We start from the raw sequence: 21,870 nt of genomic DNA, 5'->3' as shown, positions 1-21,870 counted from the left end.
ACACTATTGCTATATTAATAGCTGAATTTACATTTTATTAGAGAGTTACAAATTTGATTGACATAATACAGTTAAGTTTCTGAAAGACTATGTGTTGATTCAGATCACTATTATTAAGTGGTTAGTTTTCATTATATCAAGTCCTCACAATACCATGTGCACATCATACTTTGTGGATATTCTTGATGTCACAGGCCCAGTTTGGATTTCTTTAAAGGTATGAAAATATTTATTGATTTTTTTCTTTTTTTCCCTCTATACTGTGCTTTTTATTCCTGTGACTTTACTCCATACCTGGAAGCCTATACCTCCCACTCCCCTCTACCCATTTTGCCCATCCCTCCCACTCCCCTACATTCATTAATTTGTTTAATAAATATCTATTGGATATCCACTGTGTGTCAAGTACTATTCTAGAAGCTGAGGATACAGCAATGGAAAAAAAACCCCTGCCTTGATGGGGCATCATGGTGATGATACTCTTAGGACCTTATAATGTCTCAGAATATAAATAGGACTTTATTGTGATGTTTTGCAATACATACAAAAAAACATTCTTGATATCTAATAGTCATTTCATACCTAGGGTCATTGGTATACCACTGTTAATCAATAATAAAAAACAAATTTGACATCCTTACTGTTTTAGACCTTTCTCATTGAAAAATTATCTTTATTGTCCATTTTGATTATAGTTTATATAAACATGAAGTATTCATTCATAAGCAAGAATGAAATCTAAATAATTCTACCATAAAATTATGTTTGTTGTGGATATATAAATATTTTTCAAATGGCTTGGCTGAATTCTGACTTTGTTAATATGCCAAATGAATTTGTAGCACACTCTGAAAATGTTTCTTGAAATACCTTCAAGTACAAATACGCATTTTCTTTTTTCATTGAGTTAATAAATGGATTTTTCAAAGATAGGAAATAGTATATGCATTTTGATTTACATTTTAGCAACTAATTTAGCAACTAATTAGTTTATTAATTAGTATTAACGCAACTAATTAGTTTATTAATTAGTATTAATGAACTCTAGTTAGGAAATTTACAACTTTGTACATTTACAAAGAATTTTGTTATAGACAAGTATAGCAAGTTAAATTTTAAATAAATGTTAATTAAGTATGTATATATTGAATATTATTTCTAATACACTTCCTAGTTTAAAATATAGATAAAATCACAGCTAATCCCAAAATTGCCAAACTGGTTGTAAAAATGTTGGTACCCAGAGCAGAGACACTGGATTCCTGCGGAGGAATAAACTTGGTTGCTTGTGCAATGTTAGAAACCTCTGAGGTGAAATTAGCTTCATGGATGGCTTGAATTGCAATATAGAATTTGGTGCCATTTTCTGTTTTAAAAGGTTCTGGTTTAAATTCAAAATTTTCTATTGAGCCAGCCTCCTTAGGTATCAGACTAGTAGTGTTCACTAAAGCAGCATTGTCAAAATCTTCTCGGAGATCCAGGAAACACTTATTCTTATAATGTAGCTGTTGGCTGAAAAACAATAGATACTTCATGTATATTAAAGTCACTAGGATGCCTTATTACCACCATATTTTCTTACACTTAGGGGCCCATCAGAAATGTACACTAGGATTTGGACATGGAAATCATAGATGTACGTTTTATATGGTTATTCCATCTTCATTCTTTTAGGAGCAAATATGTGAGCGGTTTTTAATCTAGTTATCTAACCAAAAAATTAATTCAAAATCTTATAGTACTAAAGAATGAAATCTAGATATTTTTAAAAAGATTTTATTTATTTGAGAGAGCGAGAATGAGAGACAGAGAGAGAGCACATGAGGTGGGGGAGGGTCAGAGGGAGAAGCAGACTCCCCGCCGAGCAGGGAGCCCGATGTGGGACTCGATCCCGGGACACCAGGATCATGACCTGAGCTGAAGGCAGTCGCCCTGAAATCTAGATTTTTTTTTAAAGAAATAGAAATCTAAAGATCTGAATCTACTTTTAGAACAAGGAACACAATAACATTCAAGTATAGGAAAGACATTCAGTACCCCACCACTGTATTATTTCTCATTAAGCTGAGAGGGAGTAATAGGAGAGAGGGGTGGGAGATCAGTAGAGTGGGAGACAGGGTTGAGGCTAAAGGGAAAAGGAAGCAGAGAGCCTAGGATGTGTACTGATTAAAATGTGCTGAGGAGCTTAGGCAGACTTTGATTAGGACCTTAATTCTACACTTTCTAGCTGTGTAACAAAGAAAAATATATTTCACCTTTTTTACCTTCAGTTTTCTTATCTATAAAATGGAGATTCAGTCATTCAATTCATTCAACAAATATTTATGGAATGCCTACTGACATAATTTTTTTATTCCAAAATTCTTTTAGAGATCTACCAGAGCTATCAATATAAAAATATATTCTTACATTCTGAAATGCCATGAATAAAACATCAAATGTCTTTTTTTGAAGTGAAGACTATTTTTTCATGAAATGTTGAAAGTGTTTTAAGTGTGGTGAATAACTTCGATTTAAAATTCTGACCCTCTGCCTTAACATTCTAGTTTCTTAATAATAGGCCTTATCAATCCGTTTTACTACTCTTCACACACACCCTGCGTTCCATTTAGGTGGTTCTGTCTATCTATCTATCTATCTATCTATCTATCTATCTATCTATCTATCTATCATCTAGCTTTTATTTTAATTTACATATTTTATTGTGAAATTTTGGTTTTTTGACCTTGATCATATTATTTGGTTCCTTCTCTCCCTGTCTGACTCCCTGTATGTGCCTCCCTCTCCCTATTTATGCAAATTGTACTTATTCTTCAAGGCCCAACAGGAAGTCCCACATCTTCATGAAGACTTGTTTACATATTTTATCCACCCTGATGTCTCTCTGCCACGAACTCCTATTGCATGGAATGGAGTTTTCTAGATTATTTTATGGAGGTTCAATTTATCTTTCCAATTAGATCATATTCTTTGTCTTAGGATGAATGGTATGTCTTATATTCCTTTTGTATCAACTAGAGTATCTGGCACTGTGTTGGGTTTGTATTTGACCTCTTTACTTATTGACCAGCAATATAGGTATTAAGTTGATGCCCCAACTGATAGAATTATAGAATTATAAAATATTAGAATATAGAATTATATATATTTGTTTAATACTTTAATACTAGGTCACCTAGTAATTCTTATATTTAACAGGTATGGAAATTGGGTCCCTGAGAATTTAAGAACTTCATTGGATATTATATAGATATTTATTTATTCTTTGAGATACTGCTACTACCGTCTTTTGCAATGCTTGATGGTAACATTTGATAGCAACTACAACCTCTTCTTACTTGACACAAGGAAAGAGAGATTAAATTCCACCTAATTTTAGGCATTTATGGTTAAACATAGTAAAGTTCTTCTCTCCCAGGGTCCAGATATAATGCAATCTTTCTTCTTCTTTTGGTTCCTACAATCAGCATGAGGGCATTTATTATAAACCCAATCTTGAACTAAAGGTACCATCTTGACTGAATTGAATTCAGAATTAAACATTTGGTCAGGTAATTTTATCTGTGGCTTTTTCAGTGGAGGTTTTTTTTTTTTTTCTGCTATATCTTTATGGATCATAGCATGAAAAAATAATGTATTTCAAAAGTTGTCATGATAAGAGTTTTCAACATTGACGTGCAAAAGAGCTCTTTGTGGGTATTCTGTTTTCTTTGGTTTTAGAATGATTTTTTCCTTATATAATATGATAAAAAGAAATACAGCTTTGAAAAATGCTATATAGGAAATGAAAGATTAAAAAGCATCTTTTCTTTTGAGAGTATAAAGTGAGAGGTTTTTTGTAACCCAGGAGAAAGAATACTGAACATGGGGCTTTTCAGCTCTGACAACCCCTGAGAAATATTATATATAGATACTGTATATTGCTTTCATTTTCCCACCTTTAAGGGAAAATAGCAAGATTGGCTTTATCGCAAAAGAATCTACTAGTCTAGTACAATATTGGAATATGATAGGCATTCAATAAATACTGGTTAAATTCAGTTTAAAGTATAGATAAAAGTGACTCAACTTTCTAGAATGAGGACAATTTATTATAAGGAACTTCAAACGAATGAGATATTTCAGCCTTGAACTTTATTCAGACTCCATGGCCAAATTATTTATAAGTAGTGTTATTTATAAGTAGGACATTAGACAATTCCTAGCAAATGAAAGCCAAAGGGATTTCTTTTATATATTTTAAAACATAATATGAAACTTACCTTTTCCTTTATCAAGGACATTGCCAGGGGCAGTCCATGAAAGTTGAATGTGATCTTCTTTAACCTTAACCTCAAGGTCTGTGATTTAGCCAGGTGGGAACACATGAGTATGACTACCAGCAGGAGGAGCTCCTGATACAGTAAATGACCTTCCAGAGGTTAGCTGGCTGAAGTCTTCTGACATGTGTATCTTTAGCTTCTGACATGTTGTGTATCTTTGACTTCAGGCCCTGGGTAGGTTCAGTATAATTTTACCTACAAAGAAAGTAATTTTGTGGAACTTTTCATAATGCTATGTCTATTCTTTATCTTGTAATTTCATTTTGCAGCTATTGAAGGGTTAATATTGATTGTAGACATTGAAAAAGTAACAGCTTTTAGTGAAAAAAAGCTTGTTTTATTGGTGTCATTTTAAAATTGATGAGACATTATGCAATGTTAGAACTATCTCTTAACATACCTGTCTTTATTACTTAACTGTAAATTCTTTGAGGACAAGGATGGTATCTTATTTTATCTTTTTAGCTACAGCATCTAGCACAATGCCTGCCACATAGGAAGGTGCTCAGTAATTTTTTTTTAAGATTTTATTTATTCATTTGACAGAGAGAGAGAGCACACAAGCAGGGGGAGTGGCAGTCAGAGGGAGAGGGAGAAGTAGGCTCCCCGCGGAGCAGGGAGCCGGATGTGGGGCTTGATCCCAGGACCCATGACCTGAGCTGAAGGCAGAGGCTTAATCGACTGAACCACCCAGGCATCCCCAGTAATTTTTTTAAATGTAAATGAAATGAACTGAGGGGAGATGTAAACAAAACATGTTGGAAGCATAGTCCTGTATTGGGTCTTTTAATATAAATATGACTTTGAAATACAGAGATAATTATGTAACTGTATACTTATGTTTTCTATAGTACATAATATTTTCAGTGCTTAACCACTTGTAACTTATCTAAACAGATGACACATTTCTTTTTTTTTTAAAGATTTATTTATTTATTTATTTATTTATTTATTTATTTATTTATTTGTCAGAGAGAGAGCACAAGCAGGAGAGCAGCAGGCAGAGGGAGAAGCAGGCTCCCTGCAGAGCAGGGAGCCCGATGCGGGACTCGATCCCGAGACTCCAGGATCATGACCTGAGCCGAAGGCAGCCGCTTAACCGACTGAGCCACCCAGGCATCCCCAGATGACACATTTCTATCTTAATGTCACTTACCATTTTCAGCATAGCCTGGTATGTACAGAGCTTTGTTCTGTTTTTGTCTTAAACTTAGTCTAGCCATGTTGTTTCTCGCCTGGGCATATACTTTTCTTAAAAATTTTTTATTGTTATGTTAATCACCATACATTACATCATTAATTCTCGATGTAGTGTTCCATGATTCATTGTTTGTGCATAACACCCAGTGCTCCACGCAGAACGTGCCCTCCTTAATACCCATCACCAAGCTAACCCATCCCCCCACCCCCCTCCCCTCTAGAACCCTCAGTTTGTTTTTCAGAGTCCATCATCTCTCATGGTTCCTCTCCCCCTCCGACTTACTCCCCTTCATTCTTCCCCTCCTGCTATCTTCTTCTTTTCCTTTTTTCTTAACATATCTTGCATTATTTGTTTCAGAAGTACAGATCTGTGATTCAACAGTCTTGCACAATTCACAGTGCTCACCATAGCACATACCCTACCCAATGTCTATCACCCGGCCACCCTATCCCTCCCACCGCCCACCACTCAGCAACACTCAGTTTGTTTCCTGAGATTAAGAATTCCTCATATCAGTGAGGTCATATGATACATGTCTTTCTCTGATTGACTTATTTCACTCAGCATAACACCCTCCAGTTCCATCCACGTCGTTGCAAATGGCAAGATCTCATTCCTTTTGATGGCTGCATAATATTCCATTGTGTATATATACCACATCTTCTTTATCCATTCATCTGTTGATGGACATCTTGGCTCTTTCCACAGTTTGGCTATTGTGGACATTGCTACTATAAACATTGGGGTGCACGTACCCCTTCGGATCCCTACATTTGTATTGGGCATATACTTTTAAACTGTATCTACCATTTCCATGGTATTCTTTTTTTTTTTTTTAAAGATTTTATTTATTTATTAGAGACAGAGATAGCGAGAGAGAGCATGAGCAGGGGGAGAGGCAGAGGGAGAAGCAGGCCTCCTGCCGAGCAGGGAGCCTGATGTGGGGCTCGATCCCAGGACCCCAGGATCATGACCTGAGCTGAAGGCAGACGCTTAACCGACTGAGTCACTCAGGCGCCCCTTTCCATGGTATTCTGTAAAATATCTTGAGTAGACACCATCATTCTTCACAGTATCAGCACCTGCATATTATAATATAATAATTAGTCATTCAAGAGTAACAATGACAGTCCTAAGCACTGTTCATGAGCACTAGTGTTGGCAATCATTTTGGGAGTGAGTATAGCACAGTGGTTTAAGTACATGAACCCCGGAATCAGACTGCTTGGGTTCAGAGCCTGGCCTGGCTACTTGCTAACCTTTGACCTTGGAAAAGTAATTCATGGTAAATATTCAAATAATATTAGCTATTATTATTTCATATAGGAATCCTAACAAAATAAAGAAAATATAATTAAATTGGCAGAAACATATACAAAACACTGACACTAATGAAAATAGAGAAAATTATACTCAATTTCCATGAAGAAATTAAAATTGTTCATAAAATTTAAAGGTAAATGTGCTCATATCTATGTGTAGTCAAGATAGAAGAGTAAAAAATATTAAAACCATAAAAATCAAATTTGATTTACTTAAAAGTTGATTCATTCACATATGTAGGAAATATTGATTTCTAAGTTATGTGACTGTAGTAGGATTTTAGGTTCAGTGGAAGTTGATGCAGATTCTTATTACCTGCACCATTGTCCCAGATCTCCATTATTATTTGATGTCCATTCTTCGGTTTCTATAGTGGCTGTTATGTTGATTCCCAGAACAGGCAAAAACCCTTGACTGACTTGTGTGTAAACAATCATTGGGCTAGGGTAATGTGTTGTACTTTGGCTAATGTGAGCAGTTGCAATTACTGGGAGTGTGGTAGGACTTTTGCTCAAGTAGTCATTGTCACCGTTAGCATCTGAGAATTGGCATGTTTATTTAGAAGGCAAAGTGTCTGTCTGAAAATCCGACATATCTATTTGAGAGTTTTTGTAATACTTTCCTATTCTTGTTTGGAATACAAAATTATTTAGAAATTTAAGCAGAGTAACAGTAATGATTTTTAATATTCAATTTTACAAGCTAGTAAACAATATGGATACAAATCTCTATTCTACTTGGCTTTTTAAAAAAATTTATTTATTTTGAGAGAGAATGAGAGTGGGAGAGTGGGTGGGGTCGGGTGGTGGTGCGGGGAGGGGCAGAGGGAAGGGCAGAGGGAGAGAGAGTCTTTTTTTTTTATTATTCACACAAATTTATCCCCCAACTTATTGTTTTTAATTCTGTTGTAGTCAATTCCATCAAGACTCAAGGAGGGTTTTGTGTTTTTTTTCCCCCAATTCTTCCAAATTTTCTAAAAGCACGTAGTGAGTCAGTGACATGGAATCCTGCGGACTAAGCCAGGTTTTGCGAGCACACTATAAAGGCCCGTACACGAGTTGTGTCTTTCCACAAGTTGTGTCTAAACATGGTTGTGTTTATTCAATCATAAAGCAAAGTTAACATGATTGTAAAGCAGGTTCAGGATTCCAAACTCAATGACATTCCACTATGCGTTTAACAGGGCTTCATACACGTCACACAAGACGTGATATAATACAAAGTCTCACAACAAACAAGATACCATAAAGGTAAGTTAACGAACCATAAGCGAAGTCAGTCCCTGGGCACCACTGAGAGGACTCGGTCTGGTCTGGGTCAGCCCTCCATGCTCACTGCTTATTATGTTCAGGCCGTGGAGGAACTCTGTTCTGTTCAGAGAGCAAGCAGGCAGAGCCCTCACGGGCAGCTGCTGGGTCGTAAACAGACTTGACGCTGAGCACAGAGCCTGACACAGGGCTCAATCTCAGGATCCCGAAATCAAGACCTGAGCTGAAACCAAGACACCACTCAGGCACCCCTTGCCTTCTTTTTTGTGACAGAGGATCTGTTGCTGCTTTAATATTGACAGTGTAGTAGATGTTATCTTCATTTTTTTCCCTTGAAGTTGATTGACAAATCATGGAGAAAACAAAAGAATATTCTTACCTCTGCAATACCTGGTATTCGAAGACAGGCAGACCGAATATTTAGTTTATCTATTTTGAAATCTGAGGGTTCATATTTTGTTCCTTTTGGATCTTGGAGAAGAATTTCTGGCTTTTGTATTGTCCATGTGACAAAAAAGAAAGTGTCATTTCCAATTGTACTATCCACAGGTACTGTACCATTTATCCCATTTATCCATTCTCTTCCTGTAATACTCAAGGCTTTACTTTCTGTTACATAAATAAAACAAAGAACAGAGAGAACCAGTTTGTAATTATAATTAATAAAATTTCAAAGCTTTGTCAGTTCAGAGTAATTCTAAATTTATGCCTAAGATTTCAGTGAAATAAGATTTTGAAGAATTTAGCAAATAAAAACATTTATTTATTTATTTATTTTTTATTTTTATTTTTTTAAGATTTTATTTATTTATTTGAGAGACAGTGAGAGAGAGAGAGAGAGAGAGAGCACATGAGGGGGGGAGGGTCAGAGGGAGAAGCAGACTCCCTGCTGAGCAGGGAGCCCGATGCGGGACTCGGTCCTGGGACTCCAGGATCATGACCTGAGCTGAAGGCAGTCGCTTAACCAACTGAGCCACCCAGGCGCCCCAAATAAAAACATTTATAATTATAAATAATAAACAAATCAGAAGGAAAGATGGCTACAAGTGTCACAGAAAAGCAAATTCAGGAAGAATGTTTTTCAGTGAGAAATATTTTCAGACAAAAGAGTTATTTATTAGAGAAAGAAATGACTAGGTTAATGGAAATTTATTACAAATGTGAAAAGGCAAACAATTTTTCTGAGATTCCAACCTGAATACCCTGCTGAGTGTTGCTGCCACTTCTAGATGAAATTCTACTGAAAGCATCAATAAGACCATTTATGTCTTTATTGGCATAAAAACGATGTCCTCCTAAAATAGAATTGTATTTATAATACTAATTTTAATTGGGAAAATCTACTTGTTCTTGTGCTCTTAACAATATAAATTTGAAGAAAACTTAAAGAACTGGACAAATATTGTTTTTATATCAATCATTACATGTAAGGGCCTGCCATATTAGTAAAGTTGATCTAATCACTAAATACTGTTATAAGAATGAAATTTAAGACAATTTTTTGAACCAGCTGCTTATTTTTAGTTGTGTCTAAGGTATATCAAAACAATTTAGAGAATACCAGTTTAGAATTAAGTAAAAATTAAGTGAGAAAATAAATAGTATAGGAGTTAACAAAGAAATTATACAGGAATAGGGAATGGAAAAGGATGGGTACACCTGGGTGGCTCAGTCAGTTAGGCGTCTGACTCTTGATTTTGGCTCAGGTCATGATCTCAGTGTCGTGAGATCCAGCTGCTCCATGGGCTCTGCGCTGGGCATGGAGCCTGCTTACGATTCTCTCTCTCCCTTTCTCTCTACCCCCACTGCCTTGTACTCACATGCACACACGTGCTCTCTTTCTCTTTCTCAAAAAAAAAAAAAAAAAAAAGCAATGGAAAAGGATGGATTGCTGGGGGCCAGAACTGGTAATCAGGACTTTAACTACAGCCTTGGGCAAATCATTTGTACTCTGTAGGTTTCCATTTCTTCTTCTATGAATTAGGGCTATCTGAATCTTGACTGTAGGATTGAACAGGATAAATATGAAAAACAATTCTGAAATTACAATTGAGGAAGTCATTAGTAGCCATGGAGAAAGAAATTTCAATTGGTGGTATTGGTAGAAAGTGGTGAGAAATGAATGAAGACAGAATATTGACTAATATTAGAAGAAGCTGGTATAGGTAGAAATGCAAAGAGGTGGGGTCGGGGAAGAGGGAAGATTAATTTGAAGGACAAGGACAAGGAAGGGACAAAGATTAAATTTTAGGATAGGAACTTTATGAGCAGTGTTGTAGTTTAAGGGGAAAGAGCCCTGGGAATGGGAGAGACTGAAAATATATTTTCTATTCAAACTATAGTCCAAAGGTTTGCCTGTCATATTTGACAGGGTCTCCAGTTTTTTGGAAGCAAAACGTCCCAGAGCAATGATGTGGATGATTGCAGCACTTTGCTTTACCTCCTCAAAGCATGAACTTATGTGATCATCTTCCCCATCTGTTAGTAATATGATTTCAGAACCAGAAGTACTCTGGTTACTGTGGATAATTGCCTGGTAGTGAAAAATCAGAATATCATATCTCAATAAATTTAAAATAAGAATAAACCTACTCTTTAGTCTTGGAGAAGTCTTTAGGCCTAGGCATGAGAGCAAGCAAAAGGAATCTTTGCATTGTCATTCCAGGCTGAGTTGGCATAGAAATGAGTGTAATGTACAATGGTCTTGTGGGTTTTCAAAGACAGAGTGTGAGCAGTGCTTCTAATCTTTTCAGATATATTCAAGCTACCCAAGAGAGGAGAATAAAACACTTAGAACAGTGCCTAGCAAATAGTAAGTACTAAGTGAATGTTAGTTGTTATTATTCCAGGAGATGCTTGAGGTAGAGGCAAATGACCCAGGCAGTTTTGGCAGCATACTAGACAACATTTACAAAGTCATGACTAAAGGCAGCTATGCAAAGTTAAATTATGTGCCTTTTTATGTATTTTAGTTGATCATTGAAGAATCTGAGGATTTCCTGGAAAAAACATTGAAGTAAGAAATAGGATGTTCATAAATTTATTAAGTATTATAATTTTTTTGGTCTTTTCCTGACTTCTATCAAGAGTACTGGCTAAAAATCTTTAGTCAGACAAATTGAGAGTAAATTCTACCTCTGCTATTTGCTAAATAGAATATCTAGCGTTTAGTTCCTCACCGCCACCATATATAAGTTCTGTAAATAGAGCAGTGTAGTGATTAGCTTTTTAGATTTTGGAATAAGAAAGACCAGGTTTTGAATCCTACCTATATTTGCTAGTTACTAACTATATGATCTTAAGAATGATATTTAATTACTCTGAACCTTAGTTTCCTTATGTGCAAAATGGGCGTAATAATACCTTACTAAAAAAGTGTTGGTAAGGATAAATAAGATCAAACATATATTTAACACAAGCAATAATGTAGTATATGCTCAATAAATTTTAGCTGTTATGATGATTATGTAAGTAAAATACTATATATTGCTATGGTTTCATTTTAAAAGTAATTAAGAGGTATTTATAACTTTGAATGTGACTTAACATAATCTGTTCAGCAATAAACTCTGTGGTCAAAATACCCATAGATTTATATCAAAATATATTAAGAAAAACATACAAACCAATATGTTCAAACATCAAGACACATTCCCAAGATATAATACTATCATATTTTAGAAGTGAATAGACATATATAAGAATTATGTTTATTATAATAATAGCAGTCCTTTCTTGAGCACTTATCTTACATAATTCTCATAATTAAATGCGATAGGTACTGTTGTTTTCCACATTCCCTTAGTTGAGTAAACTGAGACTTTCTGAGTTAACTTACCCAAGGTCATTTAGCTAATAAATAATAGAGCCAGATCCCAGGTTTGCCTGAGATCCCAGGTTTGGCTGCCACATACATCCTCCAGGCCTGTGTGCCTCCTTGAACCAATATACTTTGTAAAAAATAGACTCCACAAGAAAGCTGAGATAGCATTAATTAGTGGCCTGGAAAAGTGTAATAATCTCTCCTTTTTGTAGCTGAAGCAATGGGAGGGTCAGTGAATGAAAGCAGTTTTCTGTTTTTGTGACTTAAAAAATGACAATAAATAGGCTTAAAAAGAGTCTATCTTAGGTTGGAAGAAATTCAAATGCATACCGTAAGGCAGGTTAATATAGTGCTGAAAAGTTACTCTCAATATTTTATTTCACAATTTTTATTTCATTAAACTTCCACCTGTGTGTCTTGGGTTTGGTACTATCCTGCTTGAGGAACTATCCTTGTGATTTTTAACTGTCAATTTAATTGATGAACTCAGGTTTTCTTTATAGCCTGGCAACAGTGATAGTTTCCCTCTTCCACAGCCCCCTCAACAGCATTATTGTTTACTGATAGTCATTCAGACGGTGGGAGTGATAAAGAAATGGTGAGCTCCTCAAGAAAATTGCAGTGATGATGTGCACGCTGGATTTTTCTTCCCTTGCTTAACCATTCACCAATGCAACTCAGTACCTCAAGAATACATTGGTGGAATAACCACACTCAGAGAGGCTACCCAGCTGTAAGCAACAGACAGTAGGGGAATCTTTTAAAAAATATACCATTTAGATAAGGCACCTATGAACTCATGACCCTTGTTCAAAGATAGTGGGGTAAAAATAAAAGCAATGGTAAATGGCAAATGATATTTAGAAAAGTATTTTTATTTTACCTGGAATCCTGCTCTGAGACCACTGCAAATTGAGGTTCCACCACCAGCTTCTTGAGGCAGGTTTGCAGTGATCTTTTCATAAGCATTATTACCAGTTATTTCTGTTAGGTAGTTTTGGGTTGTAGCAAAATGTTCAAATGTGACCATTGCAACCAAAGATCCCTTTTCAATAATTAGAAGCTAGTTCTGCTGCTTGATTCATTCAAAAGAGATAAGATAAAGATATCGGAACAATTCCTGAGTCTCCTCAAATTTGACAGATTGGTGAAAGACAAAGTTGTTCATGGGCCAGAGATCTTGATAGTATTGGTTACTGTATTTTAGAGTTTGACCCCTTTATTTTATTAAAAGAAATAATATTAAAGAAAAAATGGAAAAATCAGTCATGTTATACTTAGTAAAGCCTTAAAAGTCTATGCCTTTTTTTTTTTTTAAATTTTTTTATTGTTATGTTAATCACCATATATTACATCATTAGTAAAAGTCTATGCCTTTTTATTTAACAGTTTTATATTCAGGAATTTCTGCTAAGAAAATAATTTAAAAATGCATACAAAAATGTTCATTGCAGCATAATTTTTATAACAAGTTGAAAACTCTAAAATGTCCAATGATAGGAGGCTGACTAAATTATGGTATGTGCATATGATATAATCATTAAAAATTATATCATGAAATCATTTTTTTCCATAGGGAGTGTTTAAGGTATGGTAAGTAAAAAAGTCATATTATAAAATATTATACAAAATATAATCACATTTTTGAGGAGGAAAAACAAATACACAAACAGAAAAAAGACTGGAATGACATATGCTCAATGGTGGAATTATGGATAAATTTTTTTTTGCTCAGTTATAGTATTTTCAATTTGTTAGAACTAAAGTTAAAGAATAAACATAATCTATCATCCAATCATCTTAATATAACAATTATTTTTATTTTAGTGTATTATCTCTTAGTACTTGTCCATATAGAATCATTGTACTAAAAGTTATTAGAGTAATAAATATATATTTTAGGTAGCTTAATAGAATTAAACCTAAGATTAAATTATATTTCTAGTAGCTTAACTACTTAATTTAAGAGAGCTAACAAATAAATGTCTTACCGAACTCATGCTTCCGGATTTATCAAGTACCAAACAGACTACTTGCTCTTTGGACTTCAGCAATGAAAATGTAGGATGAGGTGGTGGATCTGTTCCTTTCATGGGAGATGCATTCTGAAAATCATCAGAGTCCATAACTATATCCCATGTGCTTCTGCTACTATGCATTTTGTTTTATAGGTTTGGAGTTTCTGTATTATGAGTTTTTGCTGTACAAAATTCAGTTACCTGGAAAAAAAAATCAGTCAGAAGACACTATTACAATAATTGGTAAGTGTTACATTCCTTTCCAAATATGCAGCTGGCTGCCACATCCTCCAGAGATTTTATCTCCTGACAATTAAAAATTATTTCATAATCTAACAATCTCACATCCATTTTGCATACCTCAGTAGAGAGGAAGCAAGGTGAAACCATCACTGGAAAGTTTTTTTGATGATTCTTTTAGGTATAGGGAGATCGTGGCAGTTGGGGGAAGCGTATGGCTGGTACAACTACTTAATTTAACTTCTTAATTTCCCTTCTGGATTCTTGGGCGACTCAAGTTTGAATTAAGTTTAGTAGAAAAGGGATGGGATTTGCAATAATTTCTAGCTGTCCTTTAAAAGTGGGATAAAGAAAATGACCTTCTTTAATTGCCGAAGTGTTTTCTGTATCTTTATAGTTGACCAAAAAAACTTGAGAACAGATATTTTATTTATTTATTTATAAGATTTTATTTATTTGAGAGAGAGAGAGCACAAGTGGGGTGGAGGGGCAGAGGGAGAAGGAGAAGCAGACTTTCCGCTGAGCAGGGAGCAGAGGGCTCAATCCCACAGCAGGCTCGATCATGACCTGAGCCAAAGGCAGACGCTTAACCTACTGAGCCATCCAGGTGCCCGGAGAACAGACATTTTAACAAGCTGGATTATTTTTGGCTCTAGTGAACTCTGACATAAAATAATACTACTGAGAAAGTAATGAAAACGTAGGGAGAAAATGAGGAAATCTGATTGCTGCTCTTTCAGTTGCAAATGGTGAGTTGTAGCCAGCAATTCTGCCAAATGATGTTTCCTTACTGTAGAATCTGTGAAAATTCTCCAAGTTTTTGAAAACTTAGTAACTTGGAAAAATGCTCCCATAAACTAATGCAGCATTCAAGAAGGAATTCATTTTGCAGTAAGCCTCAGCTTATCAGAAATATATTTTTTAAAGATTTATTTGAGAGAGAGAGAGAGAGAGAGAGAACTAGGTGAGGGGCAGAGGGAGAGGGAGAGAGAGAATCCTCAAGCAGACTCCCTGCTGGGCACAGAGATGACCTGGGGCTCAATCCCAGGACTCTGAGATCATGACCTAAACCGAAATCAAGAGTTGGATGCTTAACCGACTGAGCCACCCAGGCACCCTGAGAAATATTTTTGTAAGTGGCATTGCATGTTTAAAAATGCCCTCCTAATATAGAGTTTCCAGATGTAAGCTCAAATTTAGAACTAAATTATTAAATTTCCATACCTTTTATTTAAGTTTTAAGATTTTGTTTTCCTTCTAATATGGATGATTTACAATGACTTCAGAACTACTGACATATCCCAGAAAGAGTTCATTGAATGGGGGAAAAATACAGTTTCACTCAAAGTGGTGATTGATAGTCAAGTCTTGCTTATATGAAATGCCCATCAAATCTGGTCCCTCTTCCCCTGCCACTGACACTGCCTTTATTCAGAGACTTCAGGTCTCTGATCTGTCTATTGCTGTAGCCTTCTGGCTAATCTCTCTGCTTCCTGTCATTTCACTCCATTTTCCTCCTCACTGTTAGTACAATTATCTTCCTGAAAGAAGTAAGCTGATCATATCACCAATCTGAAGCTGTTAAGATAAAATCCAAATACCTTAGCTTTGTAGGTTCCAGTTTGTTCTTTCAATCTTGTTTCCTCCTCCTTGCTTTCACCATCCTCTGCTTATACCACACTGAGTTTTTTCCTGTTCTTAGAGTATGCTAGAAATCTTCACAAGGGTCTTTGCTAACCCAAATGGGAGAAGAGACAGGAAATCTTGGGCAAATTAGAAAAAGGTGACCTGTTCTCAAGTTTTCTTCTTCTTCTCCTTTTTTTTTTTTACTGCTATTTACCTGAAAATTGTTCTAATAAATATTAAAATTTTTAGTGACCATGATGCAGATAATTTGGGCAGTGCTCAACTTGTACAATCATGCATAGCATTCCTGCACTTTTCCCTACTCTTTGCTTTTATAAACTGTTTTTTTTTTTGTTTGTTTTTACTTAAAATTGCCCTTCCTATTCCTGCTTTGGCAAGTTCATACTCATTCCTTTTCAAATACAATTTTTTTCATCTCTTTAGAAACAATTTTCTTTCTTTTTTTTTTTTAAAGATTTTATTTATTTATTTGCCAGAGAGAAAGAGAGAGAGAGTACAAGCAGGGGGAGCGGCAGGCAGAGGGAGAAGCAGGCTCCCTGCTAAGCAAGGAGCCGGATGCAGGGCTCTATCCCAGGACCCGGAGATCACGACCCGAGCCGAATGCAGACGCCCAACCATCCGAGCCACCCAGGCGCCCCTAGAAACAATTTTCTGACCTCCAGGTGTAGATGTTTGCTGTACTTCCCTAGCACTTGGTTTATATCACTTTGTACTTTGTATTCATATATATATTTTCTTATTTCTCTACCTTTCTCACTAAACTGAGTCTGTCAAGAACAGTTATCTTTAATTATTTCTGTATTTCCAGCTCCTAACACTGTGCTGGGCAGGAAGTGGAAATAATGAAGTTGAAGGGAAGGAAATCATGGAATTGAACATTTGGTATTTCAGGTCATATCTCTCTTGGGTAAGCTGATGCCCTGGGTACAGATGCTATGCAATTTATTTAATCTGTGCTATGATAATTAGAAGTTAGTGTTATTTTGGATAAGATGTTCAGTATTTATGTCTGAGACATGGCTTATATAATTAGTTCCATCCATATTTCAGCTATATGATCTTCTTCATTATTATTTGTCTCTCAGGTAGGCAGCATGAGTTATTTCCTGACAGATGCTTTTGGGATTTATAGCTTGGTATAGACAGTACATATTCCAATTATCCTCTCGTATCACATGATCTGATACCTACTTGGATGCTGAATTCTGATCCAGATTTAGCAGGTTAAAATGAACTTTCTTGACTCGTATTTCAACTATTTCTAGAAGGGACCATTTTTAGACTAGAAAATAACTTCTACTTAAATATCTAATTAGGTTCTTTTAAGAGTTTTAGCAAATATTAAGTCTATATTTTGATTCAAGTTCTTCATCATTAATGCCCTGGGCTCTAAAACGATTTTAAATTTTATTGGAAATAATAAGCCTTTACAAACCTCTACTCAAAGAAGTATTGTTGCTAGTGATTTGGTATATGGAATATTGCTTCTTTTAAATAAGTTAGTCTTACTATCTAGAGGTAGTATACTTTATTTCGGTTTGTTTTTGATAACTTTCGTATTTAAAAATCTTTTTTACATGCTTAGAAACCTTCATTAGGTAATGACAATATGTTTACATTAATTAAGATTGGACTTATCCAGGGAAAGAGACAATTGACTATTATCCAAATATTTTATAAATTTTAAAAACTAAAACTTTAAAGTTTATTTCATTTTTAAAAAAAATATTTATTTATTTGAGAGAGAGAGAGAATTAGAGAGAGAACATGAGAGGGGGGAGGGTCAGAGGGAGAAGCAGACTCCCTGCTGAGCGGGGAGCCCAATGTGGGGCTCGATCCTGGGACTCCAGGATCATGACCTGAGCCAAAAGCAGTCGCTTAACCAGCTGAGCCACCCAGGCGCCCCTAAAGTTTATTTTATACTCACTTTGTGCTAAGCACTGTGGTCATGCTTTGTTCATTCTACCTCTTGTGAACCTAATAACAATAACCTGTGAAGTATTATAATTCCCATTTATGAGACGAGAGAACTAAATCTCAGATTTAGCAGTTTGCTTGTAATGACGCAGTTTGAAAATGACAGACTGGGCTTTGATATCAAGTCTTTCTGATTCCAAGCCACCTGTTCTTATCCACTCAAATTTATATGTTGAAACAAGATATTTCAGGTCAAACATTAGCTTTAAAACTTGAATTATTATGTTATTATTTTATAACTGATCAGACTGGTAATTGTGAACTTTTCCCTTAAGTTTGTTATGTAGAAACAGAGCCATGTATGTTTGCACAGTACCACTTTGCAATAGCTTGATGTACTTTAGTGTAAAGGAACTAGAAAATCTAGAGTGTCAGTACTTTTCCAAAGCTATAGAATGAATTAATTTGGAAAAGTAGTATGACTAACACTTAGAAGAGAGAATTAAAAGTAAGGTTGTAGTTTTAGAACTACACAAATCCACAGAAGTCAAATGAGGGAAGGGATGTTGTAAGAAATTATGTGACATCAGTGAAAAGGGTACAGTTCTACTTCTGAAGAAAAGAAACCAGTTTATAGAAAAAGTGGAATAATTTCCAGACGCACCCTGACACAGGCTGGAGAAAATGGTCTTTAGTTAATTGTCTGAGTAATCTTCATTTCTTTTGGTATACATAATTTCATAGTAGAAAATATAGCTTCCCTAATTAATTTTTCCTGAAGTGTTCCTTTGTGAAACTAGAAAAAGAAGGTACTTACAGAATCGAGACTTTGCATAAACATTATGGAGTCCCTTGCAGTCTGGGATTTTTCTGGGATAAATGTACACTTTGCTTCATACAGCCCTGTCTGTGAGTCACGCCTGCATGGCCTTGTTCTACAGCTGCTTCCCTGACATTCCTTGAAAACCACATTAATGCCAGTAATATGAGTTGAACATCTATGATGAAAGAATTAAATTACATTTATATACGAAGACCAGAAATCATGAGAAAAGACTAGTATCTACAATCTTTCCCTTAACGATAATTGCTACAGATCATGGACAAACATTTCATTTTGCCAGAAGTAGTCACAGTGTCCTGCCTCTATTTATAATTGATGTCAGTAAGAACAATCATGCCAGTTTATAGTTATTAACATTCATTGTCCACTAATGTAATCAATAAATTTATTATCCCTGTGACCTTGAACTAAAGATAATTCCTGAGCTATAGGGATGTTGTAAAGATGAAATGAGTTAAAAGATACAGAGGAGTTGCTTCCTAGTGGGGATGAGAGAGTCAACATAATGATAAAAACCCTCTTAAATTTCTATGTATGTGATATAAACACATACACACATATTGCTTATAGTTATAAACATATATACACATATGTGTGTGTACCATACATACAAAACCATGTGTGGTTTTGTGTTTATAGCATTTTGCAATTTACATTTTGAAAACCACTGAGCTAGATTGAAGGACAAAATAAAAATAAACATTGCATGGAAATGCTTGTGCATTCAAACAAACTGTTCAGTCTTTATGATAAGTAAGATAATTGTCAAGTCCCAGGCAAGGAATGGTGGGGTAGAGTATGGGTAAAAGATTCTAAAGAGTTCCTATTTATCTGTAGGATTTACTTTTATTCTGCATTAATATCAAGTGTCAGGATATTAATCCACTTAAACTTTTTTGTATTGCAAGGATTAAAGGAGATGGTGAGTCATATATTCCAAGAGGGTTAGCTCTGGGGTAAGCCTGAAAATGAAACTTACACTGCCTCAAACAAAGTGCCTGGCACATAGTAGGGTTTCATTAAACGTTATTTTAGATAATTGTTTTTACTAATATATCTCTTTTTATGGCTGGTAAGAAAACTTATTCATTTTCCATTGATTTATCAAAAATTTGTTATTTGATACATTGTTTGTTGTTACTTTACTCTGCGCCAGGCCCAAGTCTAGGAGAATAAAAAAAAAAGTCAGTCTTTGAGGATCTTAAAGTCTAGTGTGGAAAATAAAATTACATAGACCACTACTGCTCCGTGTGAGAGAAGGCCCTGTGTATTGCTTTGGGGACATTCTCACATTTAACACCAAATGGAGGGAGAGGAAAAGGACACTTGGGGAACAAACGTTTAAACTGAGTCTGGAAGAATGAACAAGCATTGTTTGGATAAGGGAGGTGATGCAGGTAGGAGTTGCATGACGTGAGAACCGTATCTGCATGAGACTCCATGCAGCTCAGTAGGGATAAAGCAAACAACATGAAAGACATTGGGAGAGGCATGTTTCTCTCACAACTCTTTTCTCTAATATGTTTTTTATTCCAAAGACTTGTTTCCAATTACATTGATTTCTATTGTTCTTTAATACTCTTTAAATACTCCATATTTAAATATCTCATCTATTTATTAGTAGGACCTGTCTAAATCCACCCAGAATTATATTTATATTTAAGGAATATAATAATAAAATATTTATATTTCAAAAAATCATGTACTCACTTATCCTTATGAAAAATACTTTTTTAAGCTCAAGATAAAATGAAGAATAAAATATATTTAACATGAAGCTCTAGTAGTTTAATTGGTTTCAATGAAACAGATTCACCTTAAAGAGTTATGAATCAATAGACATTGGGGAGGGTATGTGCTATGGTGAGCATTGTGAATTGTGTAAGACTGATGAATCACAGACCTATACCTCTGAAACAAATAATACATTATATGTAAAAAAAAAAAAGATAGTAGGAAGGGAAAAATGAAGGGGGGGAAATCGGAGGGGGAGACGAACCATGAGAGACCATGGACTCTGAGAAACAAACTGAGGGTTTTAGAGGGGCGGGGAGTGGGAGGATGGGTTAGTCCGGTGATGGCTATTAAGGAGGGCATGTATTGAATGGAGCACTGGGTGTTATATGCAAACAATGAATCATGGAACACTACATCAAAAACTGATGATGTAATGAATGGTGACTAAGAAAAAAAGAGTTATGAATCAAATGGAATAAAGGAAAATAAATAAATAAAATGAAATAAAGGATATGATAGGAACTTGAACTCCAGTTCTCAGATATCTTAAGGTTTAGGCTACAGCTTTTTCCTTTTTCCTCTGACAATAACATATTTTAGTACAGTCCCCATGAATACCGAAATGAATCCCAATTCCTGATTGATCTTGATTCCAAGGTAGAATCCCCAGAAATATTTGGACATATACATAGTGGGGCAGGTTGGATATTGCAATTAACTGTATGAGCATTCAACCACTGAGATAATTTTTTTTTTGCCTAGTATAGAAAATTTAAAAATAATAAGTGAAAAGTTTTGAAAACAAATTTGTTCAATAAATGATACCTTGTTGCTTCAATAGTGTTCTGTCTGGAAATATAGAATGGCCAGTCCACATTATACTCATCAAACATTCCCCATCGGAGGTGGGCCCACTCATGGACAAACACTCTGCCTATGAGAGAATATTGCCACTTATAATTTTATATTTACAATATTTTAATTCAGTGTCCATGTATTTTATGTTTCCCTGCCCCAGATCCTTAGCTTAACTGAGTCAAAGAACTTTAGAAATTGATACCTTTCGTTAGGTCAAAAATGCTGAAATGGGTTAGTATTTATTACTTATTTTTTCAATTTGTTGTTCTTATTTTTTATTAAACACACACAAAGAAATATAATTTTGTTGAAATAACTACTATATTTCTAGATAAAGATGTTAATCAGTACTCATTTCTCTTTTTAAAAAATCTTTAAAAATACCATTAATCACAGTGTCATATTTGTTTCCAATGGAAAAAAGATGGAAGTATAAAATAGATATCCCTACCTCGGGACCAATAGATAGGCAAATTATTAGTCAACAAGAAGTTTGGAGTAAAATGTATATATTGTCCTTTTTCCCCAATTGTCCATATTGAAGTGTATAGGGATCATCTCCATATTTTAGGTAAGGATTGGCAACTATGACATCCGCCTAAAAAGCAGAAGAATAAACAAAAACATCACAAGAGTGATAGAAACAAGGATTTCTTTTATCTAAATTAAGAC

General features: G+C 35.1%; 1 protein-coding gene across 1 annotated transcript in view; it reads right to left on the bottom strand.

Moving 5' to 3' along the window:
- Nucleotides 1-1,175: 1,175 nt before the first annotated feature.
- LOC113926592 (calcium-activated chloride channel regulator 1-like) overlaps nucleotides 1,176-21,870 on the bottom strand; it is a 54,162-nt gene continuing 33,467 nt past the window's right edge. The window contains 18 exon segments of the mRNA XM_035727051.1: nucleotides 1,176-1,486; nucleotides 1,489-1,512; nucleotides 4,263-4,517; nucleotides 5,479-5,573; nucleotides 5,920-5,923; nucleotides 6,534-6,605; nucleotides 7,162-7,201; nucleotides 7,203-7,360; nucleotides 7,363-7,420; nucleotides 8,494-8,725; nucleotides 9,307-9,409; nucleotides 10,470-10,647; nucleotides 12,821-13,012; nucleotides 13,914-14,156; nucleotides 18,577-18,757; nucleotides 21,166-21,274; nucleotides 21,650-21,727; nucleotides 21,730-21,796. Of these exon segments, the coding sequence (XP_035582944.1) occupies nucleotides 1,176-1,486; nucleotides 1,489-1,512; nucleotides 4,263-4,517; nucleotides 5,479-5,573; nucleotides 5,920-5,923; nucleotides 6,534-6,605; nucleotides 7,162-7,201; nucleotides 7,203-7,360; nucleotides 7,363-7,420; nucleotides 8,494-8,725; nucleotides 9,307-9,409; nucleotides 10,470-10,647; nucleotides 12,821-13,012; nucleotides 13,914-14,156; nucleotides 18,577-18,757; nucleotides 21,166-21,274; nucleotides 21,650-21,727; nucleotides 21,730-21,796 (2,400 nt within the window).

Source organism: Zalophus californianus, chromosome 4 (genome assembly GCF_009762305.2).
Source record: "Zalophus californianus isolate mZalCal1 chromosome 4, mZalCal1.pri.v2, whole genome shotgun sequence".
Taxonomy (NCBI): Eukaryota; Metazoa; Chordata; class Mammalia; order Carnivora; family Otariidae; genus Zalophus; species Zalophus californianus.
This window is presented reverse-complemented; position numbering and strand designations above follow the sequence as displayed.